At 37.9% G+C, this 27,059-nt stretch overlaps 1 protein-coding gene across 1 annotated transcript in view; it reads right to left on the minus strand.

Annotated features, from left to right (window-relative positions):
- Positions 1-27,059, minus strand: part of LIN7A (lin-7 homolog A, crumbs cell polarity complex component) — a 161,891-nt gene that overhangs the window by 75,439 nt on the left and 59,393 nt on the right. Inside the window, exon 2 of the mRNA XM_002711366.5 lies at positions 23,743-23,861. Coding sequence (XP_002711412.1) covers positions 23,743-23,861 — 119 coding nt within the window. The remainder of the gene's footprint in view (positions 1-23,742; positions 23,862-27,059) is intronic.

Here is a 27,059-nt window from a genome sequence, read left to right on the forward strand (position 1 = left end):
AGTAGAATGCTAAAAAAGCATTTGCTAAGTTTCAATAATCCTTCATGCTAAAAACTCAACAAATTTGGCACATAAGCAACATACCTCAAAAATATAAAGGTAAATATGACAAACACACAGCCAATAGCATACTGCATAGTTGAAAAGCTGAAAGCATTTCTTCTCCAACCTGGAACAAAACAATGATGTCCACTTTTACCACTTTTATTCAGATTGTATTGGAAGTATTAGCAAGTGCAATTAGAGAAGAGAAATAAAGGGCATGAAAGCTGGGAAGAACAAACACCTACAAATATTCAAGAATAAATTTAATTAACAAAATAAGTGAAAGTACTCTACAATGAAATTTATAAAACACTGATGAAAAAGTTATCAAAAACTACAAATGAAATGGAAAGATATTCCTTATTAATGGAGTATAAAGTGCTAATATTATTAAAATATCCATATTATCTCAATCACCTACAGATTAAATGCAATTCCTATCAAAATACCAATAACATTCTTTACAAAATTAGAAAGATTCATAAAGGACCAGGAAAATAAAACCAGAATAGCCAATACAATGCTGAACAAGACGGTCAACCTGGAGGCACCACACTACATGATTTCAGAGCATGCTACAAAGCTGCAGTAATAAAAACAGCATGATACCAGCATAAAAACCATTACGTAGGCCAATGGAACAGAATATAGAACCAAGAAATCAATCCATGTACGTATAGCCAACTGATTTTTTTTACAGAGGTGCCAAAAATATGCTTTGGAGAATGGATAGTCTTCTCAGTAAGTGGTGTTGGAAAAACCAAATGCACATATTTAGAGAAATGAAGTTTAGATCCTTATCTATCACCATATTAAAAAATCAACTACAGATGGATCAAAGACCTATAAATCCTGAAATTATGACATGGCTGGAAGAAAACCTAGGAGAAACACTTAGAAACATAAGCAATGACTTATTGGAAAAGATCCCAAAAACACAGCAACACAAGCAAAGCTAGATGAATAGTTTATATCAAACTCGGAAGCTTCCTCTGCACAGCAAAGAAATCATTCAATAGACTGAAGAGACATCTAATAGAATGGGAGCTACTTATGTAACAAAGCTACTTATCTAACTTATCTAATAAGCAGAATAGATCACAAAAACTAATAGATCAAAATAGTTAACAAATTTAACAACAGCCACAACAAAATCCAACCAACCCAGAGGGACCTAAAAGAAGAAATAGAAATGCTCAACAAATATGAAAAACATGCTAATCTCCCTATCTGTCAGAGAAGTACGAATCAAAACCACAATGAGATATCACCTCATCCATCAGAATAGCTATTATCAAAAAGACAAAGTAACAAATGCTGGTGAGGATGTAGAGAAAAGAGAGCTGTTATATGCTGGTGGGAATATAAATTGGTACAGCCAGTGTGGAAATCAGCATGGATACTTCTGTGAAAACTGGAAACAGGACTCCCGTATGATCCAGCAATTCCACTACTGGGTATATATCCAAAAGATATGAATCATTATTTCAAAGAGATAACTACTCCACCATGTATGACAGCAATGTTCACAGTAACCAAGGGATAGCAACAACCAAAGTGTCTGTCATCAGAAGAATGGGAAAAATATGTGATACACACACATATACATACAAACACACACACAATGGAATATTATTTATCCATAAGAAAGAATGGCATGCTGCTATTTGCAGCAAAATGAATGTAACTGGGGACATCATGTTAAATGAAATAAGCTAGACACAAACACAAATACAGTATGTATTCCCTAAAACATTTGCAATCTCAACACATAATGATGATTACTAGAGGCTGGGAGGGGGATGGGAGGAATGAGGGAATTTGGACAGTGCACACTAAATCAGTAAGCTCCTAGTGTTACACAGAATAGTGGAGAGATTATTGTAAGAACAAACAGAAGGAAAATATGCAAGCCTCACATCATAAAATAAGGCCAAAGAAGGGGTAATGTTGATTATTTCATTTTTATCAGTACATATTTTAAACATGTATTGAAATGTCATACTGCAGCTCATATGTACAATTATTGTTAGTATTTTTTAAATAACATGATACTTAATCTAAACAATGCCAGGAAGAAGCTTCAAGGTGAAACAGAAGTGCAGTTAAGGGGACCTGAGTTTTGGCTAGGGTGGAGGAAAAGCATTGGCATGTAGCAATTTAAAATAAAGTATTGCAATGTCCATGGATCTATCCATCCATCCATCCATTCATCCATCTTTCTATCAGCTATCTATTTACCATCTTTCATCTATCTGTCTACCTAAAGTCACATACTTCATGAGACAGAAGCAGAACTCTACACAGCTCAAGAGAAGGCTTTGTGGAAACTCATCTTGGTAGTTTATGATGAATATACTTTCTGGTCTCAAATAAACATAGCATTTCCATCTGACTTAGAGAATTCTTCAGTGGGTGAGTTCTGCAGACCTCTGGGTATGTTCTATCCCTTCCAACCAGTCCAAATCACCTAGTTGGGTTGCTTAATTGGCTGGAGGTAGATTCATCTCCAGGCAGAAAGCACTATGGGAGAAGCATGGCAAAGATCCCTATAGGCTTGGGCAGAAAACCATATCCTTTGTCATCCTCCGATGTATTTTTATCACATTTCAGGAGTGCTTAGACTAGGTATAATCTTAATTTAAAAATAAGTGGGAATCATTTCACCAAATAATATATATTTTTGAAGATTCTAAGAAGTAGACAACCTTACAATAGTATATGTATCATTAGAAATTTAAGCAACTATAGCTATTAAGAATACTTAATTGTGCCTAATTTCTTTTTTGAAAATTTTCTTCATTTCAGTGCAAGAGAAAGTCACACTTGAATACTACAAATTCTAGTCCCTCAGGTAAGTGAACATGAGTTATCCGAACAGTAAACAAATCATACAAGATATAAAATTAAAGAATCAGATATTTCCAGTATGCAATTCAATGGCTTCTCACAGAAGTCATTGAGAGAAAGATTGCTAAGTAGTTGAAAGGATTGGAAACCATGCTATAGAGAAAGTTAAAAAATATGAGAATATTTAACATAAGGTACAAGGTACTGGAACTTGTGTGCTAACTTTATAGATCTGGGGCCTCTCCAAGGACCTCATTGCACATAACAGTTTTTTTCCTCTGTGATAAATATACAAAATGACAAAGAACATATTAGGGAAGTCTATTCCCATACCTAGCACAATCGGTGCCGCTATGCATATTAGAAAAAGCAGACCCTTCCTTGAGACACTGCCATCTATGAGGAAATTATAATAGTAAGTAATCAAATCTAGGATGACTACAAAAATAAATGTTTTCCCTTCAGGGAGCAGTGGGTAATGACTTTCTCCAGAAGTTCCCGAGGTGAGAATAATGTAAATACACCCTCTTCCCCAGTAAGAAGAAATATGAATCATGCCAGTCCACAGGATCAGAATGGATACTTCACAACTGCTGGGCAAGAGGGTAGGCAGAGTGGAGGAGGAGCAGCTGTTGCGAGTGGAATACAAGGGGGGGGGGGCACTGCAATTACAGAGTGTTACAGAAATGTTTCAAAGATGCACTAAATTAAGACTATCATCACAGACATCTACTGCCTGTTGGGCAGCCTCATTTTTGGATTACTGGGAGACCACAATGGAAGACAATCTTCTTAAACTAGAAAATATGAACAGGGGGAAACTTGAGCCAAGGCTATGACCTGGCTATGCATAGCAAAGTTATGCATATCACAAAATGTTCCCCCTGGGTGCTTCCTGAAAATTGAAAATAGAATATTTTTACATAAGGAAAATATAAGACAGTTTTAAAATATTTTATATTATTTGAAAGGTGGACTGAGAGAGAGGCAGAGAGATCTTCCCTCCTCTGATTCACTATCCAAATGCCTGCAACAGTACATTGTTCTGAATCATGTGGAAGACAGAAGCCTGGAACTCCACATAGGTCCCCCATGTAGGTGGCAGGGACCCAAGTACTTGAGCCATCACTTGCTGCTCATCCAGTGTGTGCATTAGCAGGAAGCCAAGGAGCCAGGACTCAACGATGCACTGCAGTATGGGATGCAGGCTGCCCAAGTGGCAGCTCACCCACTACACCAAATGCCCACCCCAAGGAAAACATTTTTATTGCACTGTCCTAGCAACATTCGCATTAGTAAATGTTGATCCTTGTTTACCTCTGTATATGAAAAGTAAATGTGATATCTGTGTTACTTTAAGAAGGATTCTAAGGAATTATTTGTGTATCTTTGGAAACATAAATGTAAAATTCTGCTGTAAGAGGAAAAAAACCATTTACATAGAAATTATTAAGTCCCGAGGTCACAAAACTAAATGCTATTTTTCGTTCACGTATGCAATTTTAACTGTTAACTTTCTGTAAGGAACCTATGTGAAAGGCAACATTAAAGCATCTCAGACTGAGAGGTGAGGACAATGTCAGTGTCTGGTTCAGCTTCTCTCCCTCTTCCACCCACCTTGGAGGATAAATGCTGACTGTTAGAAAAGGTCAAGAGAGCATTGTCAGTGGCAATTTTATTTCCAAAAACAGTCACAGGGGAGGTGATGGAGAAGAATGGAAAATAAGAAGTGTTCTTCAGAGTCAGCACACAGTATATCACAAATTTATTTCATAAACAATTTGTTATATTAAAATGAAATTATGCATATTGTACTGCTGTTTCAAAATATCATCTCTAAAATGCTATTTCGCTTTTAGAAAAGCAAATCAACAAGGTTTGCTACAATGCAGAGGCTTTTAAATCCAATTAGTTTTACATATTCAAACTAGCCTCTGTGGTGAGGAAATCCCCTCATTTTACTCTTCAAGTTGCAAATATTTGCACCAACGCCAAGCATATTGAAATACAATTCAATAAACATACGCTTTTCCAACCATCATAATTATAGCTTTTCTAAAAGGAAATCAATATTTGTAAGCATCTAAACATTTGGCACTGAATAAACAGAATAGCCAGGTAGATGGGTGATTAACTTACAAATGTAATGTCTGTAAATTCAAGTTTAGGTATCCATTAATGCAACTTACAAAATTAAAAATAAGGGGTGGGCGTAGTGGTGCAGCAGGTTAAGCTGCCACTCTGAATGCCTGCATGCCATATCAGAGTCTGGCTCGAGTCTTGGCTACAGTTCCCCCACTCCGACTTCCTGCTAATACAATCCTAGTAAGCAGCAGATGATGGCTCAAGTTGTTCAGTTCTTGCCACCCATGTAGCAATCCAGATGGAGTTCCTGGCTCCTAGGCTTGGCCTGGCCCAGCCTTAGCTGTTGCAAGCATTGTGAAAAGAATAATTGGATGTAAGATACCTTCCCTCCCGCCTCTTTTACCGCCCTTCAAATAAATTAATAAATAAACTTTTAAAAAATTAGGTATTTGATTGTCAAAAACTTTCTGGAATTTTGTAAGAAGCAAAGGTGAACCTTTTTACTATTGACAATTCAGTGCAAGGAAGACATTTTTATAACTCCTACAAAACACAAGTAGTTTAAACTATATTAGTTGATAATTCTTTTCACACTCTTACATTATTGTGACTATTTAGCTCAATGAAAATAAACATGCTATAAATGTGCAGTTTTTTTTTTACAGCTATAACTTAACAGAATCTAATGTTCATTATATAGAGGTTGAAGTTGGGGAATATCCATTTGTACAGTTATATGTAAATAGTGGACATTTCAATTTTTGTCTTTGCAGCTGATAATGCAAGTACTATAGATTCATAATTGGAATAATAGTCAGTTTCATTTGTTTTTATTCTTATACCATGGTTATTAAGTCAACATTGAAACAGACTTTATTACCCATTTATGCTTTCTAAGATGAGATCTAAATATCAAACATGCTTCAGTGACCGTATTACTTGCAGACCTTAAGTCAAGGAAATCTTGAAAAATTCCTTCCTGAGCTATAATAAGGTACCAAAATTAATTATGGCCAATGACCAGCTCTCTGCTGTGGCCAGGGAGTGCAGTGGAGTATGGCCCAAGTGCTTGGGCCCTGCACCCCATAGGAGACCAGGAGAAGCACCTGGCTCCTGCCATTGGATCAGCACGGTGCGCTGGCCACAGCGCGCCGGTCGCGGCGGCCATTGGAGGGTGAACCAACGGCAAAAAGGAAGACCTTTCTCTCTGTCTCTCTCACTGTCCACTCTGCCTGTCAAAAAAAAAAAAAAAAAATATGGCCAATGAACATTCTAAATGAATCTCTTCCTCCTAACTATTGTTTGATTAATTGGCTATGCTTAACAAGGCATTATTCATGAAATATCAACACTGTAATTTGGATCACACAATAATTACAAACCCTTGAAACTTAATAATTAATAAATTATTGTCCTCTCATGGGATTGCCCCAAACATTTAAAATATTTATTGTTGAATAGTTCTGTTGAGTTATGATACAGGCATTCATAATTTCCTAAGAACTTAAATTTCTTCCAACAATATGATTTGGCTATTTTAGTTTTGAGTTTTCATTGAAATATAGTTGATAGAAATCTTTGTCATATTTAAGGAAGGGTATCCATTATAGCTTTTCTAGGACAGTCAGTTTGCTCAGTTCATGTCTAGCAGTCCCAGATCTCTCAACTTGCAGTGGTAGTTGCTTGGGCATTATGCTGGGCCTGGATGTAATCTATTGTCCCATGTATAAGTAATTGAATTACTTTAAAAATAGTTTAATAGATTCCAGATACAATTCACTCTAGGAGATAAGGCGTTAACAGTAACTGACAATCAAGTAAGTTGCCATAAAGAAAACAGAGTATCTTTTTCACCAGGATGTCTGCAAGGCAGGATTCTTACACTGCGCTACGCTGTCAGCAACCTCTCCCATGTTGCCTCCATATGAGTTTATTTTCCGTATTCCTGAGCGTTTTTAGAAAAGTTGTGTGTGCATCATTGTCCTTTTGTGGCTGCGTACATGTTTATGTCTCAAGCTGGGAGGATCTGAAAATTGTGTCGAAAGATATGTGAAGAAAACGATGACCAGAAAATCAGTGGAAGGAAAAATAGGCTATTGGGCATTACAGACTTATCTCCCCTCTCCTTTTCTCACATTAAAGACCAAGGAACACCATTTCATTTAATATGGAAAACACTAATCTGTCCATTGCCATGGAGATTATGCCTGTATTGGCTAATCAGACATCCATAATTTTGCTACCACTGACATCTCTGGTCATTGGCACATTTTTCCAGAAGCAAGACTGAAGAGAGGAAGAGGGTATATTGCTGCCAGCCTCTTACCCCTCCCCTGGGTAACTACACAGTGAGTGCTTTTTTGGATTGTTTTTCATGTTGGTTGGTTATTTGTTTTTCTTTTTTCAAAAAATATATATTTATTTATTCATTTGAAAGGCATAAGTACAGAGAGAGAAGAGGAGAAAAAGTAAGTGAGAAGTCTTCTATCCATTAGTTCATTCTCCAGATGGCCACAACAGCCAGAGTTGGGCCAAGCCAAAGCCAGGATCCTGGAGATTCTTCCACGTCTCCCACGTGAGTGCAGGGGCCATCTTCCACTGCTTTCCCAGGTCCATTAACATGGAGCCGAATTGGAAGAGGTGCAGCTGGGTTCCAAACTGGCACCCACACTGGATGCTAGCACTGCAGGTAGTGGTTCAAACTTCTGTGCCACAGTGCCAGCCCCTATTTGTTTGATTCTCTCTCTCTCTCTCTTTTTTTTTTTTTTTTTTTTTTTTGACAGGCAGAGTTAGACAGTGAGAGAGAGAGAGAGGGAGAAAGGTCTCCCTTCCATTGGTTCACCTCCTAAATGGCCCCCACAGCCGGTGACTGTGCTGATCCGAAGCCAGGAGCCAGGTGCTTCCTCCTGGTCTCCCACGCGGGTGCAGGGCCCAAGGACTTGGGCCACAGCAGAGAATTGGACTGGAAGAGGAGCAATCGGGACAGAACCGGCACCCCAACCGGGACTAGAACCCTAGGTGCTGGCGCCACAGGCGGAGGATTAGCCAAGTGAGCCACGGCGCCGGCTTTGTTTAATTTTCATGTTGGCTTAGTACTTGAAACACTTAGAAAGATGTCTTTCAAAATTATTGCCATCTCTTGCTTTACAACTAGTAGGCCAGGGTACCTCCAGATGCTAGCAATAAGGAGTGGACAGCGAAGTAATTTTGGCCTGGACTTTAGACAGTAAGATAAGTGTGAGATGTCCTATGCTAACCCACAAAAAATAGCAGCATGGAAAAATATAGTTCAAAATGTTTCTAAGTAGCAATCATAATGCCATAGATATCATAATATCATATCATAAATACTTAATATAAATACTTAGGATCTCTTATTAAATGGTCAACAGATTGGTATATGGAAGGACAAGGTAGTTTGAGGAGATGAGATTGTCAGTAATGGATGTTTTCCTTTTAGCTAGGACAAAAGACTTCTGCCCTAACTTGCTGGCTATTAGTTGAAAATGGTTTCCTTGTCTCTTGTGCTAGCATGTGTTATGAAAAGCATTATGGTCACATTTGAATAGACATACATATTTGTGGTAGATCTTGAAACACACTTATTTAAGTTTGATTTTGCAAATACTAAATTATTCCAGAAAGGGCTGAAGTTCTCTGGAAATGTTGCAAATCTTTTTGTGATGCAATGCCAATTACAGGATAATTAGACCTAAAATTTTTACATTATTTCCTGGGAATCTGGGTGACAATCATACATGAGAATACATTACTAAAACAAAATGCATTCTCTCTTGTTAACTGAGGCAAAGGAAGAACTAGGAAGCAAACATTTTTAAAAAGGCATTTCTGTTTGTGCAAATAGGGCACTGATAAGAATAGGGATCATGTTGCCATATGCCAGTTATTTAACTCCTTCCTGACAGGTAGTTAAATGATGTTTTGTTTGTTTTCCCAAATTTCAGATGTGTTCTGTTTTGCCGCTGATGATAGCAAATAGATATAGATCTGTACTGGGAACCAAGAGGCTCTTGGTAGTGCCAAGTGAGGCATTAACTAGCTTGAAAGACCATTGAAACCTTCTGTGTCTTATTCTACCATCCATAAAAATAATAGGTTATAGTAGATTGAGATTAGTACTTGAAAAATATAAATTTTTATATTTCCATAAAAATAAATAGGTTATAGTAGACTGAGGTGTCAAAAGTTTAGTATCAGAAGATACAGAATTTTTCATGGAAATGTTTGCACACATATATTTTCCTGGGAAAAGGACCCATTATTTCACTAGATTCAGAGAGATGTTGATGATTTCCCAAAACCTAAGAACCACAGAATGAGATGCTTTATAAAATTCCTTTTGATCCATAGCTTTTGTGTCAAATATGACATATATAGATTTATTGCTTGAAAACAAATGTGCTACATATGTGTGCACATTTGTATGAATGTATATATTTATGCAAATCCATAAAGAACCTTGGATGTTTTAATTCTAATTACAGATGACTTTTCAAGAGTGCAAGCCATTTTAATGTAAAATCAATCTTATTCTGAACTAAATGTGTGTGTGTGTGTGTGTGTTTTGACAGGCAGAGTGGACAGTGAGAGAGAGAGATAGAGAGAAAGGTCTTCCTTTTCCGTTGGTTCACCCTCCTATGGCCGCTGCGGGCAGCGCACCACACTGATCTGAAGGTAGGAGCCAGGTGCCTCTCCTGGTCTCCCATGAGGGTGCAGGGCCCAAGCACCTGGGCCATCCTCCACTGCACTCCCGGGCCAGAGCACAGAGCTGGACTGGAAGAGGAGCAACCAGGACAGAATCTGGCACCCCGACCGGGACTAGAACCCGGGGTCCGGTCCGCAGGTGGAGGATTAGCCTAGTGAGCCGCGGCGCTGGCAAAATCAATCTTATTCTGAACTAAATGTGTTAGCGTGTTTTGTCTGGGATTTGTATAAGCTCACAGTCCCATTTGAAATTTCAAGATTTATGAAGATCAAATATGTTTGTCTACTCATTAAAATGAATCATCTTAAAGAATTCTCTCAGGGCCGGCGCTGTGGCTTAGCGGGTAAGGCCGCCAACTGCAGTACTGGCATCCCATGTGAGCGCTGGTTCAAGTCCCGCCTGCTCCAATTCTGATCCAAATCTCTGCTATGGCCTGGAAAAGCAGTAGAAGATGTCACAGGTCCTTGGGCTCCCACATGAGAGACCTGGAAGAAGCTCCTGGCTCCTGGCTTTGGATAGACACAGCTCCAGCCACTGCAGCCATTTGGGGAGTGAACCAGCAGGTGGAAGACCTCTCTCTCTCTCTCTCTCTCTCTGTCTCTGCCTCTCTGTAAATCTGCCTTTCAAATTAATACATAAATCTTTAAAAAATTCCCTTGTGCATCCAACAAATATTTGTTAAATTCTCATTGTCTGGCAGATACTATGGTAGGTGTTAAGTTTCTTTTATGATTAAAACAGACATTGCCTGCCTTCATTCTCCTAAGGTGGATGATGTACTTAAGTACATTAACCTTAATGAAAGCCAAAGAGTACCCACAAACCGTAGATTTGTGACTCTTCTATTCTTGAGAAATTTAGGCTATTCTATTTTTTTCTATCCCTATTGGGGTTCAGGTGCAAAGAACAGAATTGGAAGCATGGTAATCTTTAGCTTATTGCACATACTCATCATTGCCCATTGATCCAAAAATGCCGACCTTTCATCATTTATTTGTGTACACATAAACACAATCACAGACAAACCTCTCACTGAAACAAAACCTAGGATCACAACCAGCTAAAATTAAAACTATACATTACTTCCCCTCCTCATATTCATTGTCCTGGCTCTCCTAAATGCGTTAAATAGAGCATTAATGAAGGGGTATATAGTTGATCAGCTAATCAGAACACCGAAAAACAAATTCACCTGTGTAAAGTATGATGTATAATAATACGACAGGTCAGGAAAGGAATTAGAGATTATTTAAATAAAGGGAGCTGGAAGTAAATAGACAACAGAAAAAATTATATATCCATCTCATGGCATATAGAAAAATAAGCTCTGGATGCATTAAGGACATACATTTCAAAATAAAAACTTTACTTCAACAGAAAATATAGGTATATAGCTTTTAGGCATTTTGGTAGAGAAAGATTTTTAAAGTAATTACCCAAAGCATTGGTAATTAAAATAAATCAATGTGAATATTCAAAACGAAGAATTTCATTAATGGAAAACCCTTTAACCGTAAGTGACAAGATAGAATGTATTCACCGTATTTACCACCAGTAAATAATATATATTATTAATAGGAATATATTTAACATGCTTGTAGAAGCACAAAATAGTAGAAAAACACATGAACAGATTTTATAGAGAAACACCAATGATCAATAATTAAAAGAAGGGATATTCAATAAATTAATGATCAAATAAATACAAATGATGACTATAATGAGACACCGGTCCAGTACACACAACTGGTAAAATTTAAATGTCTCATATACCAAATATTTGAGTTACTGTGAATGCAAAATTTATATTTATATTTTGCTTTTCACTATATAAATTGGAGCAATCAAATCTGTTTTAATGATGTGCGATTATTCTAAAATTTGCTGTCTATGAGTGAAATGAACATGTTTTCCTTTGATTGTAACCCTTGCCTATAATACTGCTGAACTATGGTCTTTTTACTTGTTGAACTTTTTTAGTAGAGCATTAAGATTCAGAGTATAATGTAAATTGAAAATATGTTATCTCAAAAACTGAGAAAGAGCTCTGTGGTCTTTCTACTTTTTACTTGTTGAGTATTATGGTTAGTGGTGCATTAAGCCTGTGATTAGAGAGTGGACTGAAATTATCTTTTTGTGAGAAAAAAAAGGAAGGGGACTGATGGAAAGAGAAAGGGAGGAAAGGAAGTTTGCCTATCTTAGAATTGTACCTATGAAATGCATGAAATCTGTTCTCTTTATACTAATAAAAAGTTAAAATAAGACAAAACAAAAATCAGAAAAAGAAGGAAGGAAGGAAGGAAGCGAGGGAGGGAGAGAGGGAGGGAGGAAGGGGCTGGAGAGAGAGGGAGGAAGGTAAGTATCATCATATTCTTAAAATTGTATCTATGTACTTCACTGAATCTGTTCTTTTTCTGTTAAAATCACATTAACCTGGCCGGCACCGTGGCTCACTAGGCTAATCCTCCTCCTGCAGCGCCGGCATCCCGGGTTCTAGTCCTGGTTGGGGGGCTGGAGTCTGTCCCGGTTGCTCCTCTTCCAGTCTGGAAGTCTGGCCCGGGAGGGCAGCGGAGGATGGCCCAAGTGCTTGGGAGCACCTGGCTCCTGGCTTCAGATTGGCACAGCTCCAGCCGTAGCAGCCATTTGGGGGGTGAACCAATGGAAGGAAGACCTTTCTCTCTCTGTCTCTCTCTCACTGTCTAACTCTGCCTGTCAAAAAAAAGAAAAAGAAAAAGAAAAAAAGAAATCACATTAACTAAGACTTGTATTGTAGTAACTATGCATTTGCCATGACCCTAAGAATCTAATGTATTAACAAATTCCTGAGAAACAAAAATGAAAACTGTTGGCATTGCCTCTTAAAGTTGAACACTGTCATGTAACTTATGACTCAGAAACTCCACATCTACATACATATCCCCGAGAAGTCTTGATCATTTAAATAGAGACCCATGTATGTTAATATTAGCATCACTCATAATAGTGGGAAACCTGGAAACAACTCAAACGTTTATCAATGGGGAGAGTGAGTTAGTAAACTGTGATATATTCACACAATGGAACATCACCCAGAAGCAGCTGAATCACAGCAACACAAAATAGACGATTGAAACTCAGCAGCAAATTAGGTGAAAAAGAACATCTCCCAAAGATTTCATCAGTGTGCTATCTTTTTATAAAATTTTAAACAAGGAAAATTAATATAAATTTTAGGAAAATACATATGGAATCAAACTACATAAAAAAGCAAGGAAATGATACACACAGATATAGTGGCCATTTTTCAGGGCTGAACCTATTAAAGGAAAAAAAGGAAGGAGGGAGGAGAGGGAAAGAGAAAGGAATTAATAAGTGCCCTTTATGTTGCTGAATTATAATTTATATGAATTTTATTTCTTTTTTATATTCAAACTGCTTTCAGGATAAAAGCAAGCTGGTTTAAAAAATATGAATTTGCAACTTAACATTCATTTTAGGTGGCTTAAACAAGTGGACTTGTCTGCATAAATGTTGGCAATACTGAAGCAAGAAAAGGTTAAATGACTTGTTCAGTGGGGAAAAAAAAAACAGTTGTCATCCTTGGTGCCAAAAATAGAAGTCCTGATTTCCAGTCCTGTGATCTCAACAGAAGACAGAATGTTCACTTTGTCTGATAGAAAATACAGCTTCTCCAAGGACTCTCTTATTTTGAACCACCGTGTACGTACATGTAATACAAGCTCCTAGAAATATGTACTGTTTATTTTATCATCTGTAATAACAAATTGAAAGGTGGCACTGTGTATGTACCCAACAGTGGCGCTAGTGGCCTTCAAGGTTATTATGGACTACTGGTGAGGGTCTGTTCAGATATCTCTAAGATCAGTGACCCATTTGGGCAATTACAAACTAAGATGGTTCCTGCCACACAGTCCCTGTCCTTGCAACCAGAAACAGACGCGACGTCACAAAGACTCTGCGCACCATTGAAACTATGTCTTCGCTCAGAGAAAGCTGCAGAACCAGAACTCTCACAACACTGCAAAAATTCTGCTTTCAGCGACTGAGGCACTCATTCTCTTTTTGCTGTTCTGATAGAAATTATAAATCACATCCTCAGAAAACTCCGTAAAATGAGCAATGTATTCTCCGTCATTATTTTCTAGTTTAAAAATCTTCATAGTTTCTGTCTTCCCTACCCCATTCACAGAAAGTCTCACATGGTCACACATTGCAACATGCCAGCCTCTGTAGCCTACATGAAGAAAAACATAGGTTCTCAGCTCTGTAAACTATAGATGAGCAAACTGGAAGGGCCTTACAGAACAGACTAACTGGTGGAACAGCTTTTCTAAAAGATATCATAAGTCCCTTGGAGGCAGTAATATCTTCATTTGGGGGCAGTTCTGGGAGGAGATAGGATAGACTCTTGTGAATCCAATTAAGCGGTGGGATTACTTCCAGGAAAATCCACTTGTATGCGTTAACACGGTTTCACTGTGGCCCCCTTCACAATGCAGGTTTTGCCAGTGTTACAGTATTAAGAGGTAGGGTGGGGCCTTCAACAGGTGATTAGGCCATGGCGGGTGGGGGAAGAAGGGACCCTTCCTTGGAGGTCCTTATATATAAGAGGTTGCACACAGGGCTCCGGCTGGCTTGCTAGCTTGCCCTTGTGCCCTCTACTGTGTGAAAGTAGCAGAAAGCGAGAAGACTCTCACAGGATGTCAGCTACCAGCACCTTTCTCTTGGACTTTCCAGCCTCCAGAACTGTGAGAAGTGTCTGTTCTGTCCAAATTATCCCTTCTCGGCTATTTGCACAAAGCAGGCTAAGACATGTAAGTGTTCATGCTGTTTACTAGTTTGTATTTGACGGAGTTATCTGATACACGATGGGGGATTATGTGCCTTTTATTTTCCTTGTGAAAACATACCTGCTTCCTGGAAAAAAAAAAAAAAAACGCATGTTTTTGAAAAGGCTGTTTAGTTTGACTTTGTAAGAAGTTCAAGTGTAGAATGATATTTTACATGGGAATACTGAGGTCAGTTTTAGTAGTCAGTTTCGAGTCTGTGTTAATAGTAGCAAGTGCTCAAAGTTACAGCTGAAATGGCTTTCAAGGGCAAAGAGAATCAAATTCCCTATCAGAGCAGAGTGGACTTCTTTGAAGACACCTGGGCTTTCTCCAAGACATTCAGCTGAACTCAGGCTTTACCGTCCTTTGAACTCAAATCAAATGAGATTGTATTTGAAAAGGTTGGCGGCAACAATGCAGACTCTGTCAGCAAGCAAGGCATCTGCATCCTTCTTTGAGTTTTGAGTAGTCAGAGCAGAAGTAACCTTTAGAAGAACTTTGCACTCCTTCCAGGTGATTGTAGATCTTCCCTGTGGATAAACTGACAAGGATTTCTCATTTGCAACTTCCTTGCCTTCACTGAAGTCTTTGTTTCAGCACTGGGCAGGTTACCAGTTACACCTCAATCTCCTCTTCCAAAATGGCAAGATTTTCAGGGCCCTGCTACCAGATCATAGAATCTGCAACTGAAAAAGCATTGGCCTAACATCCATAAGAAATCCCAGCACACACAATCCTCTTTTACCAAACTGTTCTAAGATTCAGCTGTCCTTTACTTAAAAAATGAAGGAATAATGGGAAACTTGAGTCAATGTCAGCTGAGTGTGTTGAGAACTATGCTCTGGGGTGCCAAGAAGCATTTGATAGTAGAGCATATTTTGCCTCCATTTCTAAGCACCATCTTTGCAAATACAGATTCAAGACTATGGCTGTGAGGTTACTGGGCTAATTTTTAACAGGGCAGGCAGGGCAGCTTTGACACTGACGCACATTGCTGCTGAGGGCAGTTAGTGCCTATGACGAATGAAACCTCCGTCTTTACCAGTTGCACCAAGCTGGATGTTGGACCCAGAAACTCCATATGCACCCATAGAATCAATAAGTTTCCTTGGCAAAGAAACTCGTCACTTGTGAAACAGCTTGCCCTTTAAGGTCTCCATGTGGCAGAGCTCATACACACAATAGAACATTATTCACATGTGAGATAAGAATCAGTTTTACTGAAACAGTGATAGTCTTCACCCAGTTAACATGCCGGTTGGCAATGGCACAACTTTCATTTTCCCCACAACTGACTTCAAAATATTAGCAAAATATCAGAGTTCAGGAGTAGGTTACATGAAGTGAACAGAGGTACTATTTTAATTTTTTTCTGATTCTGAGCAACCCACCAGTTCAAGTATTTCTAGAGAACTTGACTTGAGAAAGCTTTCTCTTGTTATTTATGGTTTCTTTTGCCTGGAAACACATCAAGATTTTCATGTTAGGGAAAATAGAAGTTTTGGTAAATTTATATCCTTTTAAAATTGAACATTTGCTCTAGGGGGAAAAATCTATATTGTGATTTATGTTCAGGATGCTTAGAAATAAGCTTTTTTTGACTTCATGCTCTCATTGGCAGGAAACTTATCACACAAGAAACAGTCTGGCTTTTGTGTTCCACCACATTTAGCAATGCAAATAAAATCAACAGAAATGTAAGAGCCATCAAGCTTTCTTTTTTTCTTAGCATTTGCTAATTTAAGCTCAGTTTGATATGAACAGAAAGAAATATGCATAAACATAACGTCAGATACATTTTATTAACTGATAAATTCAAAGCTATTCTGGGTGTCACATAAGGAAGCCATAGTACTCTTCTTATGTTTAAATAAAAACATTAAAAACCTATTAAAATGTTAAAGACATTTAAAGCAAAAACTTATTTCTTTTTTTTTTCACCAAAAGGGAAGGGAACAAAACAATCTAAATAGAAAGCTTCACACATAAACACACATCCACACACACACACACCCCACACACACACCCACACACCCACACCCCCACACCGCCCCAAACACACGCACACCCACATCCACACATATGAGGGACTTCAAAACATTTGTGGAAAAAGTGGATTTAAGAGGCAAGTTTATTTGGGTGCAGGAAGATTTTAAATCCACACAATTTTTGATAATGCTCACATTTCCAACGAAAATGCATTATCCATAAATGTGTATATACATACACACATATGTATATATGTATATGTTTGCTATTTACGTACAATATAAAGTCTATACACAACCTCCACGATAAAAAAAAAAAAAACTGTTCTAGACAATCTGCAGAATGGGAAAAAATATTTACAAGCTGTACATCTAACAATATCCAGTTAATATAAGGAACTTAACAGTAAAGCAACAAATAACCTGATTTAAAAACCAGCAAAAGACCTGAAGAGTATCCCTTAAAAGAAGACATACAAAAGGTCAATAGTATATGAAAAAATAAATTAGCATCACTAATCATCAGAAAAATACAAAATAGAACCACAAGTGAGACATTATGTCACCCACGTTGGAATGGTTGTTATCAAAATGGCAAAAGAAGAGAACTGCCAGAAAGGGAAACACATAAATGTTGCTGGTGGGAATACAAATTCATATAGCCAATGCATGAAGTACTATAGGAGTCATTACCTGACCTCACTTTTGGAATCTACAAAAGCCTGGCCTCATAGAAATGGAAGAATTGAGTGAACAGACACTGGGGAGAGGGTGGTCAACAGGTACGCAATTACGAACGTGTAGAAGGGGTAAGTTCGCTGTTGCACGACAGCGTGACTGTAGTTAATGATGTTTTCTATTTTGAAACACCTGGAAGAAAAGTTTTTGAATGTTGTGACTATAAAGAAATAAATACATGAGGTGATGGGTATGCTACTCTGGATAAATATACAATGTATACATGAATTGAAACTTCAAATTGTAGTCTTCCTTCATAATCCTTCTCTCCTTACTACAAAGTGTTAAATATAACATCCAATCTCTGATTATAGGAAGTTTCCTATGTTAAAAGCTGACTGCTGGATAAGCTCTAGTTACCCTTAGTTCTCTGAATTCTTCAGTCTTTGATCCAGTAGCCAGGCACAGTTATTTTCCCTTCTCTTATCCCTTCAAATATTGGGTGACAACGTAACATGTTACACATGCTTTTTCTCTGTATGTGGCTAAATATCACCCACTCCTTAATTTGGAGACAGGGTATGAGATCCATTACCATGTACATTGATTTACTCTAAAATCACTTTAGTGTGTCAGTATCTTTATTAAAATGTGAAGCACACAGTTTAAAAAGTGTGTATTTTTTAATGATTGAAAACTATATAACTACTACTCTTCTTAACTATTCTATCAAGACATATTAAGATTTTAGTTTATTATACTAAAACAACTAAGTTTTTTTCACCATAATAGCTACCATTTCTTAGCTCTTTACTCTCTTAACTAGGCATGATATTAGTCAAAATATTTAATTTGTTATCCATTTGGTTTAATCTTCCTAACAATCCTTTTAAAATTCTTATCTATTTTATCTTTAAACAAAAACCAGATGTGATCAGAGAAGTTATGTAAGTTGTATAAGATTGCATAATTAAGAGGAGAGGCCAATTACAGACGTGAATCCAGGTTTATCTGAACCTGTTCTCAGTACTCTTTCTGCACTTCTCTTTTGTAGTATATTAGGTCATTATTTAACATTTGACAGCCTCCCGCCCTTTCCGCTTCTCTCCTTTCCTGCCTTCATTTCCCCTCCCTCTTTCTTCCTTTGACCCCTTGTGCTCTTCATTCTAAGTCCTCCGCCTCTGTTCTCCTTTTTTCATCCTGTCTTGTCACTATTTATCCAAATATAGGATTTCTTAAGAGTAATCCTGAATCTGTGCTCTATCATACAACCAATAATTAGCACTCTCAGCAGAGGTTAAGTTTGCTGTATAAAACATGAGTAGTTACCTAGAAAAGGGAAGGAAACCTGACAAATCACACAGTGACTCAGGCCTCCATGAGGAATCTGAATGCATACTGGCTAAATAATTGCCATGACCAGCCATAAATGGTTATGACCAATCTATTGGTCACCAAGACTTAAAAAGGATGGAAAAATCCAACTGAAGCACGTGCTAATGAATAGAGGAAAACTGAAACATTTTTGAACAATTTTACTAACAGAATATTAGTAATTTCATGTGGAATTGGCTTACTGTCTTATTCTATGTTAGAATGAACATATTCCAGTAGCTATACAATCCATTGGTAAATATTAAAATGCAGTATCTTGTGATGGTCAAAGAAGACAATTCTTGGTGACTATGTCATTTTGTTCCAACAGGCATCTAGAAGTTATAGATGGCGGAATAAGTCCTATTTGTACACAGCAGATCACTGACAGCACTACATCACATTCCAGGTCAGTGAGCTTATGATCCTGGAAAGCCAGAAGCTTGAATGTTTTAAAAGTATGGTGATGATGACAGCACATTGCTGACCTTTTTTTTTTTTTTAATTAATTTGGTTGCAGAAAGAATTCTTAGTATTCTGTTGCAGAAGTGGAATGTCCTCTTAAAATATGATCATTCATACATTTATTGATTTCTTTCTCTGGGGAAAAGACTATGAGTTGTTGGGAGAAAAGTCTGTTGATAGTTGAGCTATCTGCATTGCAATTCACTTCTTTTGGAAAGTTCTATTAATCAACATCGTCACTCAAAGTCATCCTACCAGATAAGATGCCAGGAGTCCCGCAGTTTGAGTTCTGGGTTTGCTTCTGATTGTAGCTTCCTGCCAATGTATGCTCTGGGAGGCAGCAGCTGATGAGTCAAATATTTGGGCCTTGCCATCCATGTGGGAGCCCAGGATTGACTTTCTGCCTCCTGACTTCGGCCTGGCCCAGCTCTCTGTTGCAAGCGTTTGGGGAGTGAACTAGTAGTGTAGGAGCTCTTTATCTGTCTTTATCTCTCAAATAAAAAGTTTAAACATCGGCACTTTATAATCATTATGTTTCAAACCCAAATGCGTAAGTTTAGGCCATTCAAGCTGATTAGTACAGTGTAGACTTAAGACTTGAGGAAGTCACTTAGAATTACAGAAATGGTCATTACTTAGAATATAAGTACCATAAAATCTTTATTTCATCTATCATTCAAGATCCTGTGGGAACATTCTTTCAGCCAGCATATCTCATTGTATAAAAGTTTTATCATGCATCAGCCCATTTATCTGCCATGTACTTTGAAATTACTTGCACAGAGTAGGTGCAACTTAATTATTGATCAGGGTCCTTTTAAGACCTTTCTACAATAAAGCACAATTAAGAGAATTATTTCTGACCACTGTGTTCTCTGGATACAGCTGTGCGTGGATTGATGGCTCAAGTGCGGCTTATCTATGAGAGAGTAGTACCTGTCTCAGCCATCTACAGAGACGATTTTCCCTTGGTTCTGATCACAATGTACGTTTTTCTATCTTTATTGTTGATTACTGAAAAAAAATGGCAAAGGGAACTTCTAATCTTTAAAGTTATCTATTTTCTGTACAAACACACACATACACATAAGCACAACAATATCATCAAATTATGCTCCTCATATAAGCAGTATACATATGCCAAGAGCTAATTCAGGGATTCCTTAGAAAAGTAAAGCAAAATATCCAATATTCTCAACATATAATAATAGCTTCAGTTACACTTATGTAAGGCAATAAAAAGAATTGGCAAAAGCTCACCCTGCTTTTTTTTTTTTTTTTTTGAGTGTAATTTGTGTTTTACAATCTTTTTGGCAATGGTGGAACCTTCACCTGTTTTTCTTTGACTGCAACTAAGAATACTGTGTAATGTATTAACTAGCAAAAATGTCAGAAAAAAACTTGGGTAATCTTACAACAAAAACTGAGTAATACTTGAATAAGAACCCACAACTTCAAATGTTTCTTGCCAGCCTAACAGAGACCAGGAATGAAAATGTCCTTGACTAAATAAAATCTAATTTTCAGATGTTGGTTGTCACACTTCTTTATTTATTAGCTTTTGGATTCACCTGTTTGGAGATACATATCTGAAAGATACTCTCTCTTCCCCTTTCATTCATAGGTTTTCTCCTCAGAAGCCCACAACAGCCTGGGGTGGGCCAGCCCAAAGCCAAGAACTGAGAACATAACGTGAGATCTCCCACATTGGGTGGCAGGGACCTAGGTACTTGAGTATCACCTGCTACCACCTATGGTGCATACTATCAGGAAGATGGATTGGAAGTAGAGGTGGGACTTGAACCCTGGTACTCTAGTATGGAATGTGGGCATTCTAAGGGCATCTCAACCCTGTGTCAAACACCTGCCCCTCATATTTTATAATTTTATTGAAGAACTTTTCGCCAGACACTATTATTCAGTATTGTTACATACCTTTACCTTTAACCATTGCTTCCCTTAGAAAATACCAAGCAACACAAAAATAGTAATGAAAATGCCAAACTGAAAATGCAAACAATACTGCACAAATGGTGTGAAATGTTAGCCACAATGAAGTGACCTCTAAAATTTGTGGATAAAGTGCATTGCTGTGAAGAACAAAATTATTACTAAGCATATTCCTGCAAATAGAAAATCAATTTAACTAGTTCAAATTTGTAAAACATGAATTAGAAAATTATATCATCTGTTTTTTCTTTTGGAATGGCTGGATTGCCTGTAGACCAGTTATAGACTTTCATGGACTACTAAAAATGCATTCACCCACTTTGCTACAGGCAATTTAGTAACTATAAAACCTGTCCAAAGTCCCCACAGTTATTGTCTTTTTACTATTAGGGTAAAAAGGCCTGTGTGTTTATTTGAAGAGAATCTATACCACATTACCAATTTCTCCTTCACATTTCAGACTTAGTTAACTTTTGGTCATCTGCACATGGAAGTCTGAAAAGCATCATCAACTGATTACATTCAGAACAAAGCTCTTTGGACCATTTTTTCCAAACCTAGTCCACTTCCAAAGATTCTCATTTTATTATATCATTCATTTGATTGTTTAAGCCTACACCTGAGACTCAAATGCATTTTTTCATATCTTTCTTATTCCAAATATCCACCACATCAACAGTTTCTGTTGACTTTGCTCAGCAAAACCTATGTGGCCTCTGACTACTTTCCACCAGCTGTGCTCTCACCTCTGCCCATACTGCTATCATCTTGTGTCTCAGTTTATTTATTCTTTATTACTGATCTCTCCTGTTCTTACTCATGTACGGACACTTGTATCCTCACAGAAACCAGAGAAAACATTTTACAAAGCTACTCAGATCAGTTCAGAATTCTATGAAGGCTTCCTACCATGCTTAGAATGAAGTTAAATACTCTTAAAAGTGGCTTGTGTGACCTTAACATAATCTGTTTTCCAGCTGCCTCAGTCCAATTTGCTTGGCAGTATTCCTTCTATGGAATAGTATCATTCTTGTCTCTGAGTATTTTCACTTCTGGTTTCCTCTGCCTCAAACATTATATCACCCCATTCTTGTGTGTCTTGTTCCATGATTTTAATTCAGTTGTTGCTGACCAGTCTAAAGTAAATAGAGCCTTGCTCTGATCTGGTCAGATTCTTCATTATTTCTGTCATTACTCTTGTCACTTTCAGATATTACATTGTATACTAATTAACCATCATTTTCTCCCCCTTGGAATGTAAGTTCCATGAAGGTAATGACTATGCACTGATCATGAGCTATATAGCCTGGACACAGAAATATGTATTTGGTGACTTCTATCCTTTAGTTAGATCCATGAGGAATGGGATACTAAGACACAGAAGAGATGAAAGACTCTTCAAAAAGAAAAACTTCAGTAGTTAAAGTTCAGGGGCATCCTACTCAGTGAAGAAAGAAGAGCACATAGAAAGGTAGACTTTGTCTAGGTGGTGACTCTTGGAGTTGAACCAAGGAGTTTCTAGATATCTTATACTTGCCCTCCTACAAGAAGCCAGTGGCAGAGAACTCACACACTTGGAGAAATTTCCTTAAAAGGAAATTCACTTTGATTAAGTGAATAGGTTAAATCTTAGAGATGCAATTATGGTTATTTACTTAAGTTTTTCAATATTAATGAAAATTAAACAATGAACATCTGCACCTATAATTTAGCACCAGGACAACATAAGTCAAATTTCAGCAAAGTCCAAATTTTAACTGCATTGTGTAGGCTACAATATTAATCTGTATTTACCATGTCTTTGTTATTCTCTATCCTAGTTATTCTCTATCCTAGTTAGTAGGGTCATTTAGTGACTTCTCATAAACCAGCATTACTGAGGCAGAGGAATATGGATTAGCCACAAATGGAATTGCAGAGAAGTAGAAGGTGGATACAAGAGTTCCTTGAGAGGTGTATGCCCTGTGCTACAACAAAGTCTGCGGGCAGTCACTGGGTACTTCTAGTAAGGCAAATATGCTGTATTTATGGACTTGAAGTTCTAATTAACATCTTGTCATCCATTGCCTGATGGGTAAGAGGTAATGGGTCACTGAATAAAACAATATAGATTTTACATCTCAAGTCTTTTCTTTTAATCAACTAAATTCATTAGTTGAATATTCAATTCCACCACAAGTCAAGGCAAAGTTCACGTAGTCGTTTCAACACACTTGTTTCATCTTGCTCTTTTTGAGATCATTAGCCAAGCAAGCATTACAAAGATTTGCTGGAAAGGAATGCAGGCAGGCCTGCTGATTTTTTTTTAATTGTACTACTAATAATTATTGGGATAATTGTATAACTTTAGTCAGCTGGAGGTTACTCTTTCGGATTGACCTGTGAAAGATTTTGTTGAGTGTTCTAGGAAAACTCAGCCTCTGCTAATCATGACTATTTGTACCTGAAATTCTAGGCAGCTTCATGTGACCATTAAATAGTATAGACTGTGGGCAACAGTCACCGGCTGAGGCAACCCCTTCATTGGTATCCAAAGATTCACATTTGTTTTTATATGCATGTATAAATCCTGGGTGGGTTTAATTTAAGAATTTAGCGGGCTAAATTATGTGTCATGATCTGTCCAAAGAGCTAAGGACAGAAAGTTAAAATGCAGTTCCAATCTTAATTGTTTTAACTGTGTGGAAAACACCTGTAATTATTTTTAAAAGTAAGACATATGGCTGCGTTCTTATCAATCTCAGTATCATACCTCTCGAATAGCTGTACAAAACTCACTCTGAAGCACTTTTTTGAGGGATTGTAGCTTGTGCACAGGTACTTCTCCAGATTCCTGTAGTTTTTCCAATAATTCAATTGCTCTTGCAACATCTGAATAAAAAAAAAAAAAAAGAGACCTAAAATAAACTCTCATCAGTGAAGTATCATTATTCCAACTGAGTAGAGACATTATTCCTATTGAAAAACCAAGTGGAATTAATTTCAAAATAAGGATTTATAATTCATACCTTGTTGATTTCATCTTTTGGTAAAGGTCACCTGAATCTTTTCCACACAATCTGTTACTTAATGCATCCTCCTTAATGGCTTTGCACGCATGTTATTTCTGTCACACAGATCAATTTGCAAATCTTTTCAGGCAAGAAGATCAGGAAACATGTCTACCTTTTATTCCAATACACCAATGATCAAATGAGTTCTGTCAGTTTTCCTTCTGAGATGCTTTTTTTCCAATTTTTCTCATTACAGTTTTTACAGCCTCAGTGTTACGTGTATTAGTATAATAATTTGATTGACGTGTATCTCCTCAACTTGGCTATTGAGTAGATAATTGTTGGGTTTGGTCATGATGCATTCCCCAGAGTTTGGTTTGATACAGTTAATAAATATTTGATGGATAAAGGAATTAATTAATGCACTCCTCCTGTTTTCTGTCATTACATTATTATAGGCCCTCATTATCTTGCCTCTAACTGGAATCATTTATTCTCCTCCAGCCTACTCTTAGGGTGTGCAAAGTTATCTTCTTAAAACAAAAATCGGACCATGTATACATATGTAGCTCTCAGTTTCTAAAACAGTACCAAGCAAATGAGTTTTCAGTAACAACTGACATAATTGCCTCTTTTGCTGGACAATATCAAAGGTTAATATATTAAAGAACATAATGTCTTTTATAGCCATAAACTTAAAAATTCCTGGATTATTTGACATTGCCGAAAGAAAATGATATAAAGAAAGGCCTTTTAATAAATACTTAGGGTAATTTTTTCTATCCCTGTTGCCACAGTCAGTGGATTCAGTGAAGTCACCTATGTATACATGGAATGACAGGATGCAAATTTCTTAATTCTTAGGTGGCTAGTTCTAGAAAGTACCCCATATTCTTGTCATATGATTCTGAAAGCATCCATGCAAGCGGACATCCATCCACTCATCAATCATCCACTCATCCATCCATATATTCATCCATGTAACTGTCCATCTATTCAATAATTTGAGGCCCTATTATACATAGCACTAAGCTTAACAAAGAATAAGATAGGCTTCCTTTCTTAACCCATGGTTTAATGAGAAAGGAATATAGTAGCAGAGCCATTTATAATAAAATTGCTATCACTTCAGAATCCAGGTGAAGTTAGCATAGGTGTATGTATCTAATCAAAGTAAACAACCAGAAAGTGAAGTATTATTTTGATTGCCAGTTATAGCCTAAAGTAACATAAATCACAAAATCAATTTAGTTTTTAAAGATTTACTTATTTGAAAGGCAGAATTAGAGAGTCAGAGGCAGAGGAGGGGGGAGGGAAGGAGAAAGAAAGAGGGAGGTCTTCCATCTGCTAGTTCACTCCCCAAATGGCTGCAATGGCCAGAGCTGTGCCAATCCGAAGCCAGAAGCCAGGAACTTCTTCAGGGTCTCCTGAAGCCCAAGGACTTGGGCCATCATCTACTGCTTTCCCAGGCCATAGCAGAGAGCTGGATCAGAAGTGGAGCCACCGGGACTTGAACCTGTGCCCATATGGGATGCCGGCACTGCAGGCATGGCTTTACCACAGCACTAGCCCCTACGAAATTAATTTACCACCACCAGTTTCCAAAATTTTTCTTTAAGTACATAAACCGGAAGTCATCATAGTCAAGTGGGCAATACTGGTTGCATCCATAATCAGGTATCAAGCTGAGATTTTATGCATTTCTAACTGCATAAAACACTCTAGCAGATGTCCACAGGTGCACAAAACTTTCAACATGTTTAAAACTGAGCTCATTATTGATTTTTACCTGGAAACCAGCTCTTCTCTTCCTGTACTCAAAATTCTCAACAGTGTTCCTCTACCCCCAGCCTACCTTCAAAGCTAGACCAACGCATCATCTTTTATCCTATACCCCACCCACCACTGCATGTGGTCCGTGGGCAAGGGATGTATATTTTATCTCAAAAATGCTTTCTGAATGGAGCCCTTTCACTTTATTATTTCAGGGAATGCTGCATAATTTCTCACCTACTAATTTAATTCATCCTTAAATTAGTCTTGTCTGTTCTGGTCCATCTTCCATTCTGCTTCCAGAGTAACTGTCCTGAATAAATACATCTAATTATTACTACCCTGCACATACAAGCTTCCTTACCTTCCCCCTTCTTAGGTGGTGGAGTTCCAACCACTGAGGCTTTTACATAAGACCCTTAACAGTCAATCTCTTCTCACTCAGGTCTGGGCACCCCCTGCTGCCCATTCTACACTTGGGCCATGGACCTCGCACATAACTCTGTCTCTATGGCTTGCTCCATCCATCCGTATTGCTGGAATGCTGCTCATTCATTCATTCAGCAGTGTTAGGCATTGTGCTACGCACAGGAAACACAGCAGCAGCGGGGGCAGCACTTTGTCTTGTGCTCATGGAACTCCCAGGCTTGAGGGAGCACACAGATGAACGGTAAAGTAGCCCTGTGGTATGAATCAAACACAAAATGCTGTTCCATGGATGTCCAATGATGGGGAAAGTGCAGAAACAATAAAAATGACACCAGAGCCAGGAGTGTAGTGCAGCTGCCTAAGCTGCAGCCTGTGACAAAAGCATTCCGTGTCAGAGCGCCGGTTCTAGTCCTGGCTGCTCTGCTTCTGATCCATCCCTGCTGATGTGTCTGGGAAATCAGCAGAAGATGGCCCTAGTGCTTGGTTCCGTGCCACCCACGTGGGAGACCCGGATGGAGTTCTTGGCTCTTCAGTCTGGCCCTGCCCTAGCCATTTCAGCCATCTGGGGAGTAAACCAGTGATTGGAAGCTCTCTGTATTTCCCCCTCTATCTGTCACTCTGCCTTATTTCTGTCACTATGCCTTTCAAGTACACAAATATTAAAACAAAAAGGAAAGAAAATGACACTAATCTGAGCATTCCGTAGTTCTCAACTTATGCAATCTGTTGAAGTTATCTGGAGTGCATTTAAAAATGATCAGTGCCTGAGGACCACTCCAGATGAATTAAAAGCAGAATCTAGAACAGCAGTTGTCGACCTTGGCTGGATATTGGAAACACCTGGGGAGTTTTAAAACCACAGACTCACCATGGG

Source organism: Oryctolagus cuniculus, chromosome 11 (genome assembly GCF_964237555.1).
Source record: "Oryctolagus cuniculus chromosome 11, mOryCun1.1, whole genome shotgun sequence".
NCBI classification, from domain to species: domain Eukaryota; kingdom Metazoa; phylum Chordata; class Mammalia; order Lagomorpha; family Leporidae; genus Oryctolagus; species Oryctolagus cuniculus.